At 47.9% G+C, this 14,163-nt stretch overlaps 1 protein-coding gene across 1 annotated transcript; it reads right to left on the bottom strand.

Moving 5' to 3' along the window:
- Positions 1 to 2,703: 2,703 nt before the first annotated feature.
- On the bottom strand, positions 2,704 to 13,928 carry LOC139382682 (bone morphogenetic protein 2-like). The gene is made up of 3 exons (XM_071126770.1): positions 13,393 to 13,928; positions 6,111 to 6,463; positions 2,704 to 5,422 (listed from the first exon to the last, which is right to left on the bottom strand). The coding sequence occupies exons 2-3, from the start codon at positions 6,454 to 6,456 to the stop codon at positions 4,356 to 4,358; spliced, it is 1,413 nt and encodes a 470-aa protein (XP_070982871.1). The 5' UTR covers positions 6,457 to 6,463; positions 13,393 to 13,928; the 3' UTR covers positions 2,704 to 4,355.
- Between the last annotated feature and the right edge of the window lie 235 nt (positions 13,929 to 14,163).

Consider the following 14,163-nt stretch of genomic DNA (forward strand, 5'->3'; position numbering starts at 1 on the left):
CTAGTCTGAAGCATATTTTGAACTATTCGAAAGCCAAGCCAAGCCAGGAGCTTTTACAAGAGAACGTCAACCTATTATGTAGCCAGACTAGTCAGTCCACTGGTTCTGTCACGGATCCCTCTGGAACTTTCCTTGCGCACACCTGGCCCCTATTCCCACTGACTGTATATATGTTCCCTTTGTTCACCATGGTGCTGTCCATTATTGTTCCCATGTCTGTTGGTGCGTGTGAGTACCCGTGCTGTGTGTTTTGGGCTTTCGTGCCCTTGTGGATTGCGCGGATGATTACGGGTTAATCATTGTGCTCGTGTGTTATTTATTCGAGGTACTCCTCGCTCTTTTGTTTTGGGTTTCTACCCTGTGTTTTGTTACGTGTTTGTTTGGTCTTCGCCCCCATGTCTTTACACGGCACGCCGTAATTTGGGCTTAATAAAAAAAAATATTACGCATTCCTGCGCCTGTCTCCCGAATCATTTATACCAGCGTGACAGGTTCTGATGCTAAACCATGCTTTGGGCCTTGTGGTCCTAAATGTGGAAGGTCTAAGGCCGGGATTTAATCCAATCGTGGATTTTTACAATGCGGTATTTAAAAGTAATTTCAGATTGAGCCCGGCATATACAGCGTTTACCGTACATGTGGTTTCGACGAACGTGGGAGCATTGCCTTTAAAACGTGCGTTGCCGACAAAGTGCGCTCGGATTGAATCCCGCCGTAGGTTGGCACAGAGTGATTTCCAACATGGTAATTTGTGTGTGCTTGTGCTAGTCTATGTGGGTGTATGAGCAAGTGTGTGTGTGTGTGTTGGGGCAGATGTGGGCAGTGGGTGGGCTGTACAGTTGACACAGTAAGTTGACAGACAAGAGTATAGAGGAACTGACGGCAGTGGGGGTTATTTCCCTATGCCAGGGTGAGTGGGGAAAAGCCTGTCACTTAGTAGGGTACACCAGGGATGAGGCCTGCTCTGGGCTTACCTTGGCCCTGCCTGTGTGGCTGGTTGGATTGGCAGGTTGACGGAGAGCGTGCCAAACCTGGGTTTAACTTCATTTCCATGAACTCCACACTCCAACATGGAGGCACCTCTGGGCCTATCCCTAGCCCTGTTCACATGAACATTCTAATAATGCTGTAACGCAGTACTGAATGTTCCAATCTAACTTCCATCTGCATGTAACACAGACTTTGAGATCCATAGTAAAATCTGTTCTAGAGGCATAGTGTTATAATCACAACTGTATTATCTGAACATTCCATACATTTGTGGCTGGAACTGCACTGGGCCTGTTGAACACTGCTCGGCTCCTGTAAAGCGGTTATCATAAACGTTTCCCTGAATGCAGCTAAAATCTGTATGTCAGAAAGAGGGCTATGTAACGTGAGAAATGTGTAATCCCCTGCCTGTCTGGGGTCCATCACAGGCACCTGGGCGTAGGTGCAGCCCCGCGGCCCTGGGTCCCTGTCTCTGTGGGTCGGGTGGGTTTGGAAGCCCTCAGGGCTGAGGGAAGGTGTTCCACAGGGTTGACTGGGTCAAGGCCAATGCTATCCAGGCTCATAGAGCCTGACAAGATAAGCTGGCCATATCCTGTCTCCACTCCCCAGTCCTGCTCTAAACCCTGAACACAGTCATCATCCAACATCTGGGAGAGGAGGGTGAGGGAGGGGTTAGGGGGGGGGGGGGAATGAGTTGGGGGGCAAGGATAGGTTAGAGGGGAGTTAGGGAAGTTAGGGAGGATACAGACCCTCTATGGGGCAAAGGTTATCTTCCTGCCCATGCATGGGTGACTCATGCTGTGTGTATTTTATGAGATGGTTTTCGCTACTTATCTAAACACATCTACATACAAACACATAAATGCTCTCTCGCACGCAGGCAGACAGGCAGACAGATGCACGCACGCCACACACACACACACACACAGGAGCCCCAGTGGCAGTGTGCTGCTGTTGACAGCTGTTGAGAGGTGATATGTAAGAAGAATCTGGACAGCTCCAGCTGTAGCCGACGAGTTCTGGACCACGTCCAGCATCCGACAGGAGGGGAGGAGATTCGCCCCTCCCTAGGACAGAGCAACGCGGCTGTGGCTTTCACACTGTTCTCCTTCCGATTCTTTACAAGCAGTGAGCCGATCCATCTGGAGGAGGGATAGTTCCTTTCAACACACAGGAATGCGGGTTCAAGAAAGCTGTTGAGTTGGTTTGACCCCCACATTCACAACGTGGCCGAGCACACTGACTGCTGTAAGCTCAGAGGCTCAGTAGCTGTCTGGGTAGCATCTGGGGATCAGAAACATATGTGGGCTGCATCATAGGCCGGGTGTGAATTGATAAGATGGTGCAGTGGTTTTGCCAGTAAGAGATCTGTCCCATGTATAGCATTCTCCTCATGCCCTTCTATCCCAGGCCTGTGTGTGTTAGTGGGACTATATAGGTACTCGAGGCCTATAGCCAAATCTGGTTTGTTCTGGGTTGCCCAAGGGAGCACTGGCTTCCTTCCTCCTTTCTGATCATGGATAATGTTAGCTCGATTGCCAATCTATGAGGCAATTTGTGATTGAAAGAGTCTGACCAACGGGAGGATTTGACAGTCCCACTCTGCTCTCCCCTTGTCCTTGTGCATAGGTTCAGAGCAATATGTCCTCAGAACACTGGCAGAGGAACAGCAACAAGGAAACGTGGTTGATTTTAAAAACTCAATCATGTGACAGAGGTGTTGCTTTGTCTCTGTTTTATTACAGGTATCACCACGTCTTCAGACAATGTCAAACATTTTACAGACTGTTGTTTAAATGCTTCCATTTAAATAGAGGGAAAAGCAAATGACTGGAAAGATACTCAAAATACTCAAAAGCACCTGCAAAACCCCCGAAAGGCACTGGAAATCAACTGCTTTAACATTAGCCATTTTTGTATTTTTTTTAAAACATGCACTCTGCTAGAAAATACACCTGTGGTGAGGATGACATTGTGTTGTTGTTACGCGATTCAGTGGATTGCAATACACAGAGCCTTGATATGTGGTATTTCTCGAGCTTTTGACTGCTCCATTATGTGTAGGACACCAAAAGCCACCATAACTTGCTGTACCAAAGCTACTATAAGGACTGCAGGCTCCAGCTTTAGATGTATTACGGTACTGTGAATGTGGCTTTGTAGAGAGCAGATATCTGAAATATTTTCAAGGTTAAATACACAATATGTGGTTGCTATTTAAATACCTAAATGTGACTTTTAAGTTAGATGTAATGGAATTACTTTGATGACAACAGTTTTCAGATTTTTTTCTTAATCTCTGCAAAGGAAATGTACAAAAAAAATGTAGCTTTTAAATAATAATGATGGTAGTACATTCAAACAATAGCATAGTAATTCCTCCGTATTATTGTTGCGGTTTTAAATATCTCATGACGGGATGCTTGGCGCGGACAATTTGTCTGTCTGTGTGTCTGTCTGAGAAGTCCACATCTATACAGTCTATGAGGAGTGTCCGTCAATGCCTCTCTTGATGAGAGATCGGTAGCTGTCCATTGGCCCAGATATGTTAGATGAGTTAGTTTAAGGATGGTGTCACTGATGCAAAGGTTATACGTTTCCATCCTCCTCATATGGGCCACGTGACAGCTTTCTCTGCACTATACGTCACTCTTGATAATATGTCCACCGTATTAGATAGTATAATCTGGCACTGATATCTTCATCTCTTGCCAGTCCCCTTGGTCTTCGACTCCACTGGTCGAGTGCATCTCCTTCACAGATTGATGTTGCAATGAGGATGTGAGCGACACACTGAGCACGGAAAGACACAGTTACAGACACATTACAGACACGTAGAGGGCTGGCGAGTGAGCATTGAACAAGCTCAGGAGTTCTATAGACAGAGAAGAGGTGGGGCTAATGGGAGGATTCTCTCCTTTACTCCTGGCTGTCGTTCCTCTCTTCTTCTGTCAGCAGCATTCTCTACCCCTACTGGGATGTGGGAGACTCTTTCGTGTTTCTCTCTCTCTCACTATGCGGTAGTTCTGAAGCACTGCACTGTGTTCTGAGGGGGCTCCTCTGTCTCTGGTTTTTCCTCTCTCTCTCTCCCTATCCTCTCTTTATTTCCACTACTGACAGCTGTGGCCCTCCAACACCTATACTTCTTAGAAACCACTTGGTCCTGCTGGATTGGGTTCTACATTCCTGTCTCTTCCCTCCCTCATCCATCTCTCCTGCCCCCCCCCATCCATCCCACCACCAGAAGGTCCAGGTACTCTTGTCTCACATGGTCCTGCTGGGCTGGGTTCTGTCCTTGCTCTCTTTCCCTACCTCATCAGTCTCTCCTTCCCTCGCTCTCCTCCCTCCCTCTCTTTTGTTTCCCATTACCGGCATCCACAGCCCTCCACCACCATGTCCTGGTAGTTTTTGAGCACCACGCGGTCCTGCGGGTCCAGGTAGAGCATGGCGATGGGGCTGAGGGCGGTGGGCACGCAGCAGGCCCGCGGCACGGCTCCGTTCACCGAGTTCACCAGCGTCTGCACCATGGCGTGGCTGGATGAGTTCATGTGGTGGGTGAGCGGGAAGCGGCACTCCCCCAGGCAGAAGAAGGCGTCGTAGCCACTAGGCGCCACGATCCACTTGTTCCAGCCCACGTCTTTGAAGTCCACGTAGAGCGGGTGGCGGCGGCAGCGGGCGCGGGACAGACGCTTCAGTTTCGCTGCGCGGCCACCATTGCGCTTCACCCTTCCACCCTCGTCCCAGCTACCACCCCAGCCAGGGCTGGCGCTCCAGTCCCTGTCCCTGTCTCTGTCCCTTTCCCGGTCCCTGCTGTTGCTCCTGCCCCTTTCTCTGGCTCGCTTCCTCCCCCTCATCCTCTGGGCAGTGTCAGAGGTTCTCCGGCCATGGGCGGCTAGTGGCTCCCCGTGCCCGTCATGGCTGTAAGTAACCAGCAGGGGTCTCTCCCGTGCCCAGCTGTGCTCATCCTGTCCCAGAGACCTGCGCACCCTCAAGTGTCCCTCTCTGCGCCCTTCCTCCCCAGTGGAGAGTGGTAGAGCATCATGGTCAGGGGGGGTGAGGAGGGTGGTGTTACCGAGAGGGGTCACCTCCAGGAGGAAGGCCAGGCTGCCGGTCCAAGCGTGGGCCCCTACGAAGAGTTCAGTGCTGAGGCTGAAGGCCTCCCAGGAGTCAGCTGGCCTGGTTCTGGGGGCCCCTGTGAGGAGCCGTGACTCCAGCAGAGTGGGCTCAGAGTCCCCAGTGCTTCCATCGAGGAACAGGCTGACCTTGTGGGCCCCGGGGCCTAGGCTAGCCCCACCACCCCGGAAGAAACGAAGCTCGGCAGAAACCACACGCTCATCCTGGGGGATGGAGGACACGTTGAAGGAGATGGGGACCTTGTTGTTACTCGCGGTGGTCAGCCTCTTTTCAAGGGGGAGTGAGGGGCTGGTAGACTCTGAGATAGAGGAGGGAGGGAGGGAGAGAGAGAGCAAGAGAGAGAGGTTAAGATAGGTCAAAGAAGAAGGTTCAATTTGTAAAACAAAATTGATGTCCTCCACAGTTCCTTGGAGGTCTCTCTTGTAGGATTTTCTAAATCAAACATTGTAATCTCACAATGTCAAATACAATGTAAATTGACCTGTCAACCCTTAACTTTAAAAGGTCAGACACATTCAGTGCCATAAACAGTTAGATAAGTTTTTCTTTGCACACACTAGCATCAGAATAGGACCTCCACTTGTTGCTGGTTAGCTTGTGAGTGTTATGGAAACATTCATGTTATCAAATGGAAAATAGATGGTCTGGATTTGGAGCCTACTGACTGCTAAGGTGGAGTCATAACAGAAAGAGACTGGGTATCACAGCCCTGTCGTCATCAATGCCATCTAACCCTGACTGAAACTACAAATGGAATGTGTAGAACAGTGTCTATTAAAAACATACTGTGGAACTGATACCAAGTGGTGGTAGGACAAGGGAGAACAGCTTTGCAAACTATCCACAAACTGTCTCAGATTAGGAGTGCTGATCTAGGATCTGTCCATATGATCTTATTCATGATAATCTAAAAGGCAAAACTAATCCTAGATCAGCACTCTTACTCGGAGGTGCTTTTGGGGATATGGGCCTATGTGTATTGTTACCTGTGTGGTGGAAGCTGCGTACGGTGTTGGCCTCCTGGACATGCTGGCTGGGGTAGCTGAAGTGTGGATCCTGGACTAGGTGATACTGCTGGGCGTGGAAGCGATAGAGGTCCAGTATGTACTGGGGGATGGGCACACCTGGCCGGGGGTTGGGGTGGGACTGCAGGCCCAGGCGGCTCAGCAATAGGTTCTGGATTGTCTGGGCCAGGCTGGGCTCCAGGGGGGTGGGTAATGACGGTGGCAACGACGGCTCACTGCCATCGGGCTCGGTGGCAAAGCCCTGGCGCCCAGGCGAGGCTTGAGGTAGCAGCAGGACCATCAGGACCAAGAGTTTAGCAGCGAACATGGTGGATCTAGATGAGGGGGAAGAGAATGTGAGGAGAGGAGTTAAGTTAGAGTTTATTTCAGGGAGAAGAGGAAACGGAACGCTTAAGTCTGTCACTTTTTGACGCTTCCAGTGGTTGCCCTTTAAAGTCACAAGTGTTCATTAAGATTCATATACCATATGTTTAATGTCTTTCAGTAAATTGGAGTTGGGGGGATTAAAATACCACTACTCACAACTTAAATCTTATGAGAGAAACTACTACCACTATATCATCAGCTTGTTTTCTCCTCTCCCAGTCCCCACCATACTAATTCCTCGTCTGCAGAGTATGAATCATACCGTGACATTCAGACAATAAACATGTATTACCTTTAATGTGGCTTGAACACAACCAGTCATGATGTTTTCATCTGATTGTCAAACTAATCACTTTAAAAAAAAACGTAGGCTACCTGCGCATGTTCATCCACCCAAAATAATTCTAGCATTCTAATGAATGGACATCTGTTGGGCGATTGTCATTAGTACTAAACTCTTGTGGCCGGAATGAATAGATGCTGTCACACCCTGATCTGTTTCACCTGTCTTGTGCTTGTCTCCACCCCCCTCCAGGTGTCGCCCATTATCCACTGTGCATTTATACCTGTGTTTTCTGTTTGTCTGTTGCCAGTTCGTCTTGTCTCCTCAGGCTTACCAGCGTTTTTCACATACACCTGTTTTTCTCTCGAGTCCCTGTTTTCCCAGTTTTGACCATTCCCTGCCCTGACCCTGACATTCTGTACCTTGTGACACTGCCCTGGATTACTGACCTCTGCCTGCCATTCTGTACCTTTCGGACACTGCTCTGGATTACTGACCTCTGCCTGCCCTGACCCTGCCTGCCATTCTGTACCTTTCTGACTCTGCCCTGGATTACTGACCTCTGCCTGCCCCTTGACCTGTCGTTTGCCTGCCCCCTGTTTTTGTAAAAAAAAACTTTTGTTACTCTGAACTGTCGGCAGCTGGGACTTAACGCGAGGTCTAAAAGATGAGTCTTGCTGACAAATGTACATTTCTTTGTCAAAAGTAAAGTCGGACATCTGAAAAAGGGCCTGAATTACGGGACGCAAATACAGCTTTGTCTGTCCCGAGTGCATTGGCACAGGCCTGGTTGAAACAATTATGTAAGTTCGGCTAGCGGACTAGACCCAGTTGATAATAATAATAATAATGTTGCTAGTGGGCTGGGCCCAGTCGATACAACGTTGCAAGTCTTCTAGCGAAAGCTCAAGGCAGAGAGTGAGGCAGAGAGAGAGGAATTTAGGCTGAGGAGAGAGCTGAATGCAATTGAAAGAACCTGAATCAACTGTCACTGGCCTTAAACCATGAGAGAGAGGTGGGGGTGTTTGTTTCATTTGGAATAAGCTTTTGAAATATTTTCATATTTACCACTGTAGCAGTACAAACGTGCATTTTAATCCATTAGGAGAATGCCTGCCCCCCCCCCCCCCCCCTGTAATTCACACACTGCTCGTCAGGCTTTTAGGACGTAATGCTGGTGCGACGTCAAGAAATGCACTGCTGGAGTCCATGTGAAGTTGTTTGCTAGATACACTGTAAAAACAGCACCACTTTGTTTTCCTTAATGTTAATGTATGCTATGTGTTGCCAAGGCCCCATCTCCTAGGAAACTCAAGCACAAGGGGATACGAGTGATTAAGCAGAGGCTATATTCAGTGTGTGTGTGTGTGTGTGTGTGTGTGTGTGTGTGTGTGTGTGTGTGTGTGTGTGTGTGTGTGTGTGATTTAGGAGAACTTTAATAGTAGTACTGCTAAGACCATAAATTAGCTAAAGTTAGTGGACTTTAATGGAGAATAATAACTAGTGTAGCTACTGTACTTTATATCTCTATTGCTCCAATTTACTCTCCAGAGCGTATTTGCTGAATGGACCTATACAGTAGCTTCAACCAAATACTTGAGACCATAGTTGCTAACTGGCCTGTCTGCTGCGCGGGAAAAGGCCCAGTGCTGGAGGTCATAGCATTAATGCCCCAGCCAGCCAGGTTACCACCCCGTGTCTCTGTAGTACAGCTGTTAATGATTGAGCCACTAATTAGAAACTATAGGCCTTAATGGCCTTGTGCCCTCTGGAGTCAGGAGGTCAGGGGTCAGGGTAGGGGTGTCTGACCTGTCTATTGTTCAAAGTAGGATGAAGTTGGCCCTGGACACTTAACTAGAAGGTCAGTTTGCCGTTAGCTGACCCTAGATTTGGTTCAAAGCATTCAAAGCTAGTAGGCTCGTGTAGATACTGAGACCTGGGCTGGGCCATGACTTCTCTTCTCCCAACCTGTCTGCTTTACCATCATCCTACAACTAAAGAAATGAGAGATGTCGTCATTATTCTAAGAAGAAAAGATACGTCTCAATGAATGCAAACAAAATAGAACTCAACGTCCTGCTTCTCCCTACAGACTAGAGCGAAGCTCTCTCTTAATCTTATCTCTCCCTTCCTATCGCATCACTGTACTGAGCTGAGAATTGATTAAGTCCAACATGGCAGGATAACTGAGGCATTTATGGCACAACGAACACATAACTACGCCATGATCACAGATAATCATGTCATAGTGTCAGAGTAAGGTTTACAAGGAGGTCACAGGGTGTGTGTGTGTGTGTGCGTGTGTGTGTGTGAGAGAGAGAAAGACACAGCAATACCCTGGGAAAATAAGCTGTGAGCGTGGAACTCTGTTCACTACCCATTAACTCAGTCGGCCCCACCCCAAGTAATGTCTCTCCACCCCATGCTTCTCCACCTGAGGCAACACTACAGGGGGAATTAGAGGATGATTAGAGAGCCACAACTGTACACCCTTTCCCATGGCATCCTATGGCTTGACAACTAGATTAAGGATACCCTCCCCCCACCCCCTTAATGAATGTTCAAAGGTTTGTTTCAGAAGTGGGAGGAGGGGAGTCAGAGGACACCCTGCCGTTCATCCATCGAGAGTACGTCCACCCATCTCCCTGTGTTTCTCCAGCTAATCTAAACTGAGAGAAAAGTTCCTAAACTTAATTTGGCCTCTTTATCTGCCATCCTCTCCGTCGACCCGCCCCCCTCTCCATTCATCCTGGACGGTAACATCCATGCGATTGCTTTCCCTTCATCCCCCACTCTCTCCCTCCGCTGAAATGGGACTAATCGAGTCTTCCAGGGGGAGGTGAGGGGTGAGGTGGTGCTCTCAGACGTATTAGATGGTGTCTGACCCAGAGCAGACGGTAGCGTGACCCCAGGCGCACGCAGACGAGAGATTGGTGAGGTAATCAGGCTGTTCCTCTGAACTCACAGATCAAATCAGACCAACATAAGTATATCTCTTTCCCTCTCTTTCTTTTAGTCTCTCCTTTTCTTAGTCCCTCTTTATCTCCTTAATTTGTCTCTGCATCAATCCCTCCCTTTTTGTTTCTGTCCCCCTCATTCTCTCTTAGTTCCCCTCCATTTCTTTCAAGTCTATTCTCTGGATATCTTCTACTTCTATGGGGGGCAGAGGAAAGACAGATTTAGAAAATAGAGAGAGGCAAAGATAGAGAAGAAGATATACAGAGTTAAAGAGAGAGAAGGGAAGACATACAGAGATATATCCCTCTTCTCTCTCTATCACTACTTGTCCTTTTCCATATCTCTTCCCCTGCCCCCCCTCTGTGTTCCCTGTCTCCCCATTCTTCTTTATCTGCATGTTTCTCTCTTTCCCAATCTCTATTTTTCTTTCTCTCCCTATCTTTATTTATCTACCCCTCTGTCTCTTGTGTTGGTCTTTTTCCTAAGCCCTCGAAATGAATGGTGTTTTTGCGGAAGGATGCTGCTGAGTGTTGTCGGGCGAGAGGGCCCAGTGTCACCGCAGCCGGCTGATTTATCCGCGGCCGCTGTCTTCGTGTTACGCCTGGTCCCGCCACTTTCCCTTCCTGTTGTTCTTCCTGTTTTTCTTTTCCCCAGATTCCTGCTCTCCCTCCCTCGCTCTCTAACAGACACATACACACATAGACTCTCTGCCCATGTCATAATTACTGCATGTCTTGGAAATCTTATACTCGCACACACACAAACATGTGCAAGCTCACAAACACACTGCTGCTCATGGCCTGGATCCACAGGCTCAACACACTGTCTTCTCTTGGACTTGGACCAGGATTTTGACTTGAAACCGTTTTAAATGTCCAAATTATTGTGTTTCCCCCCCACCCTAATTGAATATTGAAGCGATGTCACTAAGTACTGCCACTATATATAGGATCTTCCACCCCCACCTGGGATACGGATGCTTGATGAAGACCTAAGGGTCAAAACATTGTAAATAAATATCACCTGGGAGCATGAGCAGCAGTGTACAACTCCATTACCTTTCAGAAAGTACCTGGGAGCATGAGCAGCAGTGTACAACTCCAGCACCTTTCTGAAAGTACCTGGGAGCATGAGCAGCAGTGTACAACTCCAGTACCTTTCGGAAAGTACCTGGGTGTGCGTATGTTCTTCAGCTCACAAACACACATCCCAAGAACGTTGTTTTTTTTTCGAACTTGCTCAACCCACATCTCTGTGGACCATTCTCAAAATCACCTGAAACGGACACCTAATGCATCCGGAATGATCCTCACACTTCTCTCTCCACCGCTAACACGCGACCGATCTCTCGAATGAGGACCGCGTTCACTGCTTTATGATTTAATGTATCAGGCTGAAACGAGGAGGTTAAGAGTGACATTTTTCGAAGCATGACAGTTGAAATCATTAGAATAATATTCCTAGTTGCCTGCTGTGTGGTTTTATTAGAGTGTATTATACTTTATCCCAGCTGAGGCGATTAAGAGGTTAATGACACGGGTAGTCCAGACTTCAGCCCGCCGCTTGCCTTCCTCAACAAACCTTTATGGTAATTACGGCTCCACGCGTATGCACCACGCAGGCAGAGTGTAAATACAAGCCAAGAGGTACGAATGTGTGTGTTGTGTGTATATGAATGCATATGATGGACAAAAGCCAATCGATTAGAATGTTTTCATGCATAGAGCTGCACATGCATCACACACGAACAATCGCAAAAAATGTCAAATGCTTTGACACACACACACACACACACACACACACACACACACACACACACACACACACACACACACACACACACACACACGAGAAACCAGTGTCTGCTGCTAGGGTTGAGATTACACTTTCCAGCTACTGGGGAATCAACCAACACTCTCACAACATCGCTAGAAACTGCAACTGCAAGGTACCTGACTGCAAGGCCATACAGAGGGTGGTGTGTACGGCCCAGTACATCACTTGGGCCGAGCTTCCTGCCACCCAGGACCTCTATACCAGGCAGTGTCAGAGGAAGGCCCCAAAAAATTGTCAAAGACTCCAGCCACCCAAGCCATAGACTGTTCTCTCTGCTACCTCATGGCAAGCAGTACCAGTCTGGAACCAACAGGACCCTGAACAGCTTCTATCCCCAAGCCATAAGACTACTAAACAAGACTCCTTCATGGTTAAAGAAATGGTCACCCGGACTACCAGCATTGACCCTTTTTTGCACTAACTCTCGTGCACTGACTATGTTCACACACTGGACTCTACCCACACACACACATACATACATACACCCCAACACACGTATAAGCATTTTGCTACACCAGCAATAACATCTGCTAAATATGTGTATGGGACCAATCAAATTTGATTTGATTTGACATGCACGCTACAGACGCCCACACACATATAAGACGCGCACACCTGCATACTGACGCCACACACTTTCACACTCGCCATATCCGCTGCTACTACTGTCTATCTATCCTGTTGCCTAGTCACTTTACCCCTACCTATATGTACATATCTACCTCAAATACCTCGTACCCCTACACATCAAATCAGTACTGGCAACCCACTGCATATACCCATGTTATTTGTATTCGTTATTCAGTGTGTTTTATTCCTCATCTCACTATTTCTATTCTTTAATAATTTTTTTTTAAATATGTTTATCTTTAACTCTGCATTGTTAAAAAAGGACCCGCAAGTAAGCCTTTCACTGTTGGTCTACACCTGTTGTCTCCGAAGCGTGTGACAAATGACATTTGATCTGGAGCGTCAGCTGCCCTGTACCCTAGGAAAGACATTTAGCCAGAAACCCCTATGTACAGTATAGTAGTCACCACTGCCAGGACCTTCATTCCCAGGTCCATTCTTAAAAGAGTCTAACTAGCACATACAGTGCAGGAGATCAACAGGTCACCTTTAACCTCCATCTATTTCAACCAGAACTACAAGTCACTGGAAGCTTTTCAGCTCTTGTAGATCTTCATCTATTTCAACTAGGACATTCACAACTGTATGCCTCAGTGTTCACGCCATTTCTCGCTGTGATCCATAACGTTTCACTCAGAGCTATGTTTCGGATGATCTGAGCGTCAGGGAGTTAAGCGACAGACGCCGGGAGGCAGTGTTTTAGTTAGCAGGAGGCTTTGCGGAGGCAGATGCATTGGTGGAAACAGTGACATGCACGACGTGACATCAGACACGTCCAAAACATCTTCACACATCCCGTCGACACAGACAGAGGTGGAAAAGACAAAAACAGCACCGGTTCACGTGAAAGCTGTGTTTACCATCAACACTGAGGAATAGTTCAATGCCTTTACACTCCTACAGAGAAGTAAGTTACATTAGGTCCTCTGAAAACATAATAGTCACATTATTCTTAGACCCTCGCTTATAAGCGTTTGATTGCGAGCAACACAGTATGCCAGCATCTGCGTGTAAGTGAGCATGTGTTTGTTCTCCCTAGAGTGGCTAATGGTTTGAGCAGTGAAGTTCCCGTGGCCAGGCAGAGTTGGCTTGGCATACATGTATATGTGTGTGTTTGCGTGTGTTGTGAGAGAGAGTGTATGTGTGTGTGTGTGTGTGCGCAATACTCACGTCCAGGCGTGGTAGGAGGTGTGCAGAGTCCATGGTTTATCCTAGAGCTCCAGTGTTACGAACCATCGTCTCTCGCTCCCTCTCCGTTGGACAGAATGGACAAAGTAAACTCTTTTACCTCTCTTCCTCTCTCTTTCCTTCCCCCTCTTTCTCTATCTCTGTTTGTCTCCCTTAGGTTAGCCTGTGTCTGTGTCTCCTCTGTGAGTGGACTGTGGATGAGGATGCTGTACTCTCCATGGTTCTCCCCCTGTACTGCTGGGCTCTCCCCTCTCACTCACCCTCTCATCCTGTTGTCAGTTTCAGATAAGCGGCCTCTTAAAACATATCCACCGGCTTTCCCCTGCCTGCCTGACCTCTTCAAAACAGGCAACTCCCTCTCTCTGTCGCCGACACTTCCACCTCTGCTCAGACACAGAGAGATAGATAGACGTGCAATATAGCTACTGTATGGACCTGCACAAGAAAAATATGTCTGGAGAGTTCTGTAACCGGCAACAACAACAAAAATGCCCTCTTGTCCTCAGCTTCCTAAATGTGTCTCCCTTCCTCTCTTTCTCTGTCTCTCATTCTCTTTGTCTCTCCTCCCCTTTTTCCTCTCTCTCCCTCTCCCTCTCCCTCTCTCTTATGCTATACCGAGAGTCCAGCTGGTAAACTCAGTTTAACTCTAATTGACTTTCCTGGTCATTTGGATCCTCCCTGATCGTGATGTCACCAAGTCAGACCACCCCCACTACCATCACACACACACACACACACACACACACACACACA

The sequence above is a fragment of the Oncorhynchus clarkii genome, chromosome 24 (genome assembly GCF_045791955.1).
Source record: "Oncorhynchus clarkii lewisi isolate Uvic-CL-2024 chromosome 24, UVic_Ocla_1.0, whole genome shotgun sequence".
NCBI classification, from domain to species: domain Eukaryota; kingdom Metazoa; phylum Chordata; class Actinopteri; order Salmoniformes; family Salmonidae; genus Oncorhynchus; species Oncorhynchus clarkii.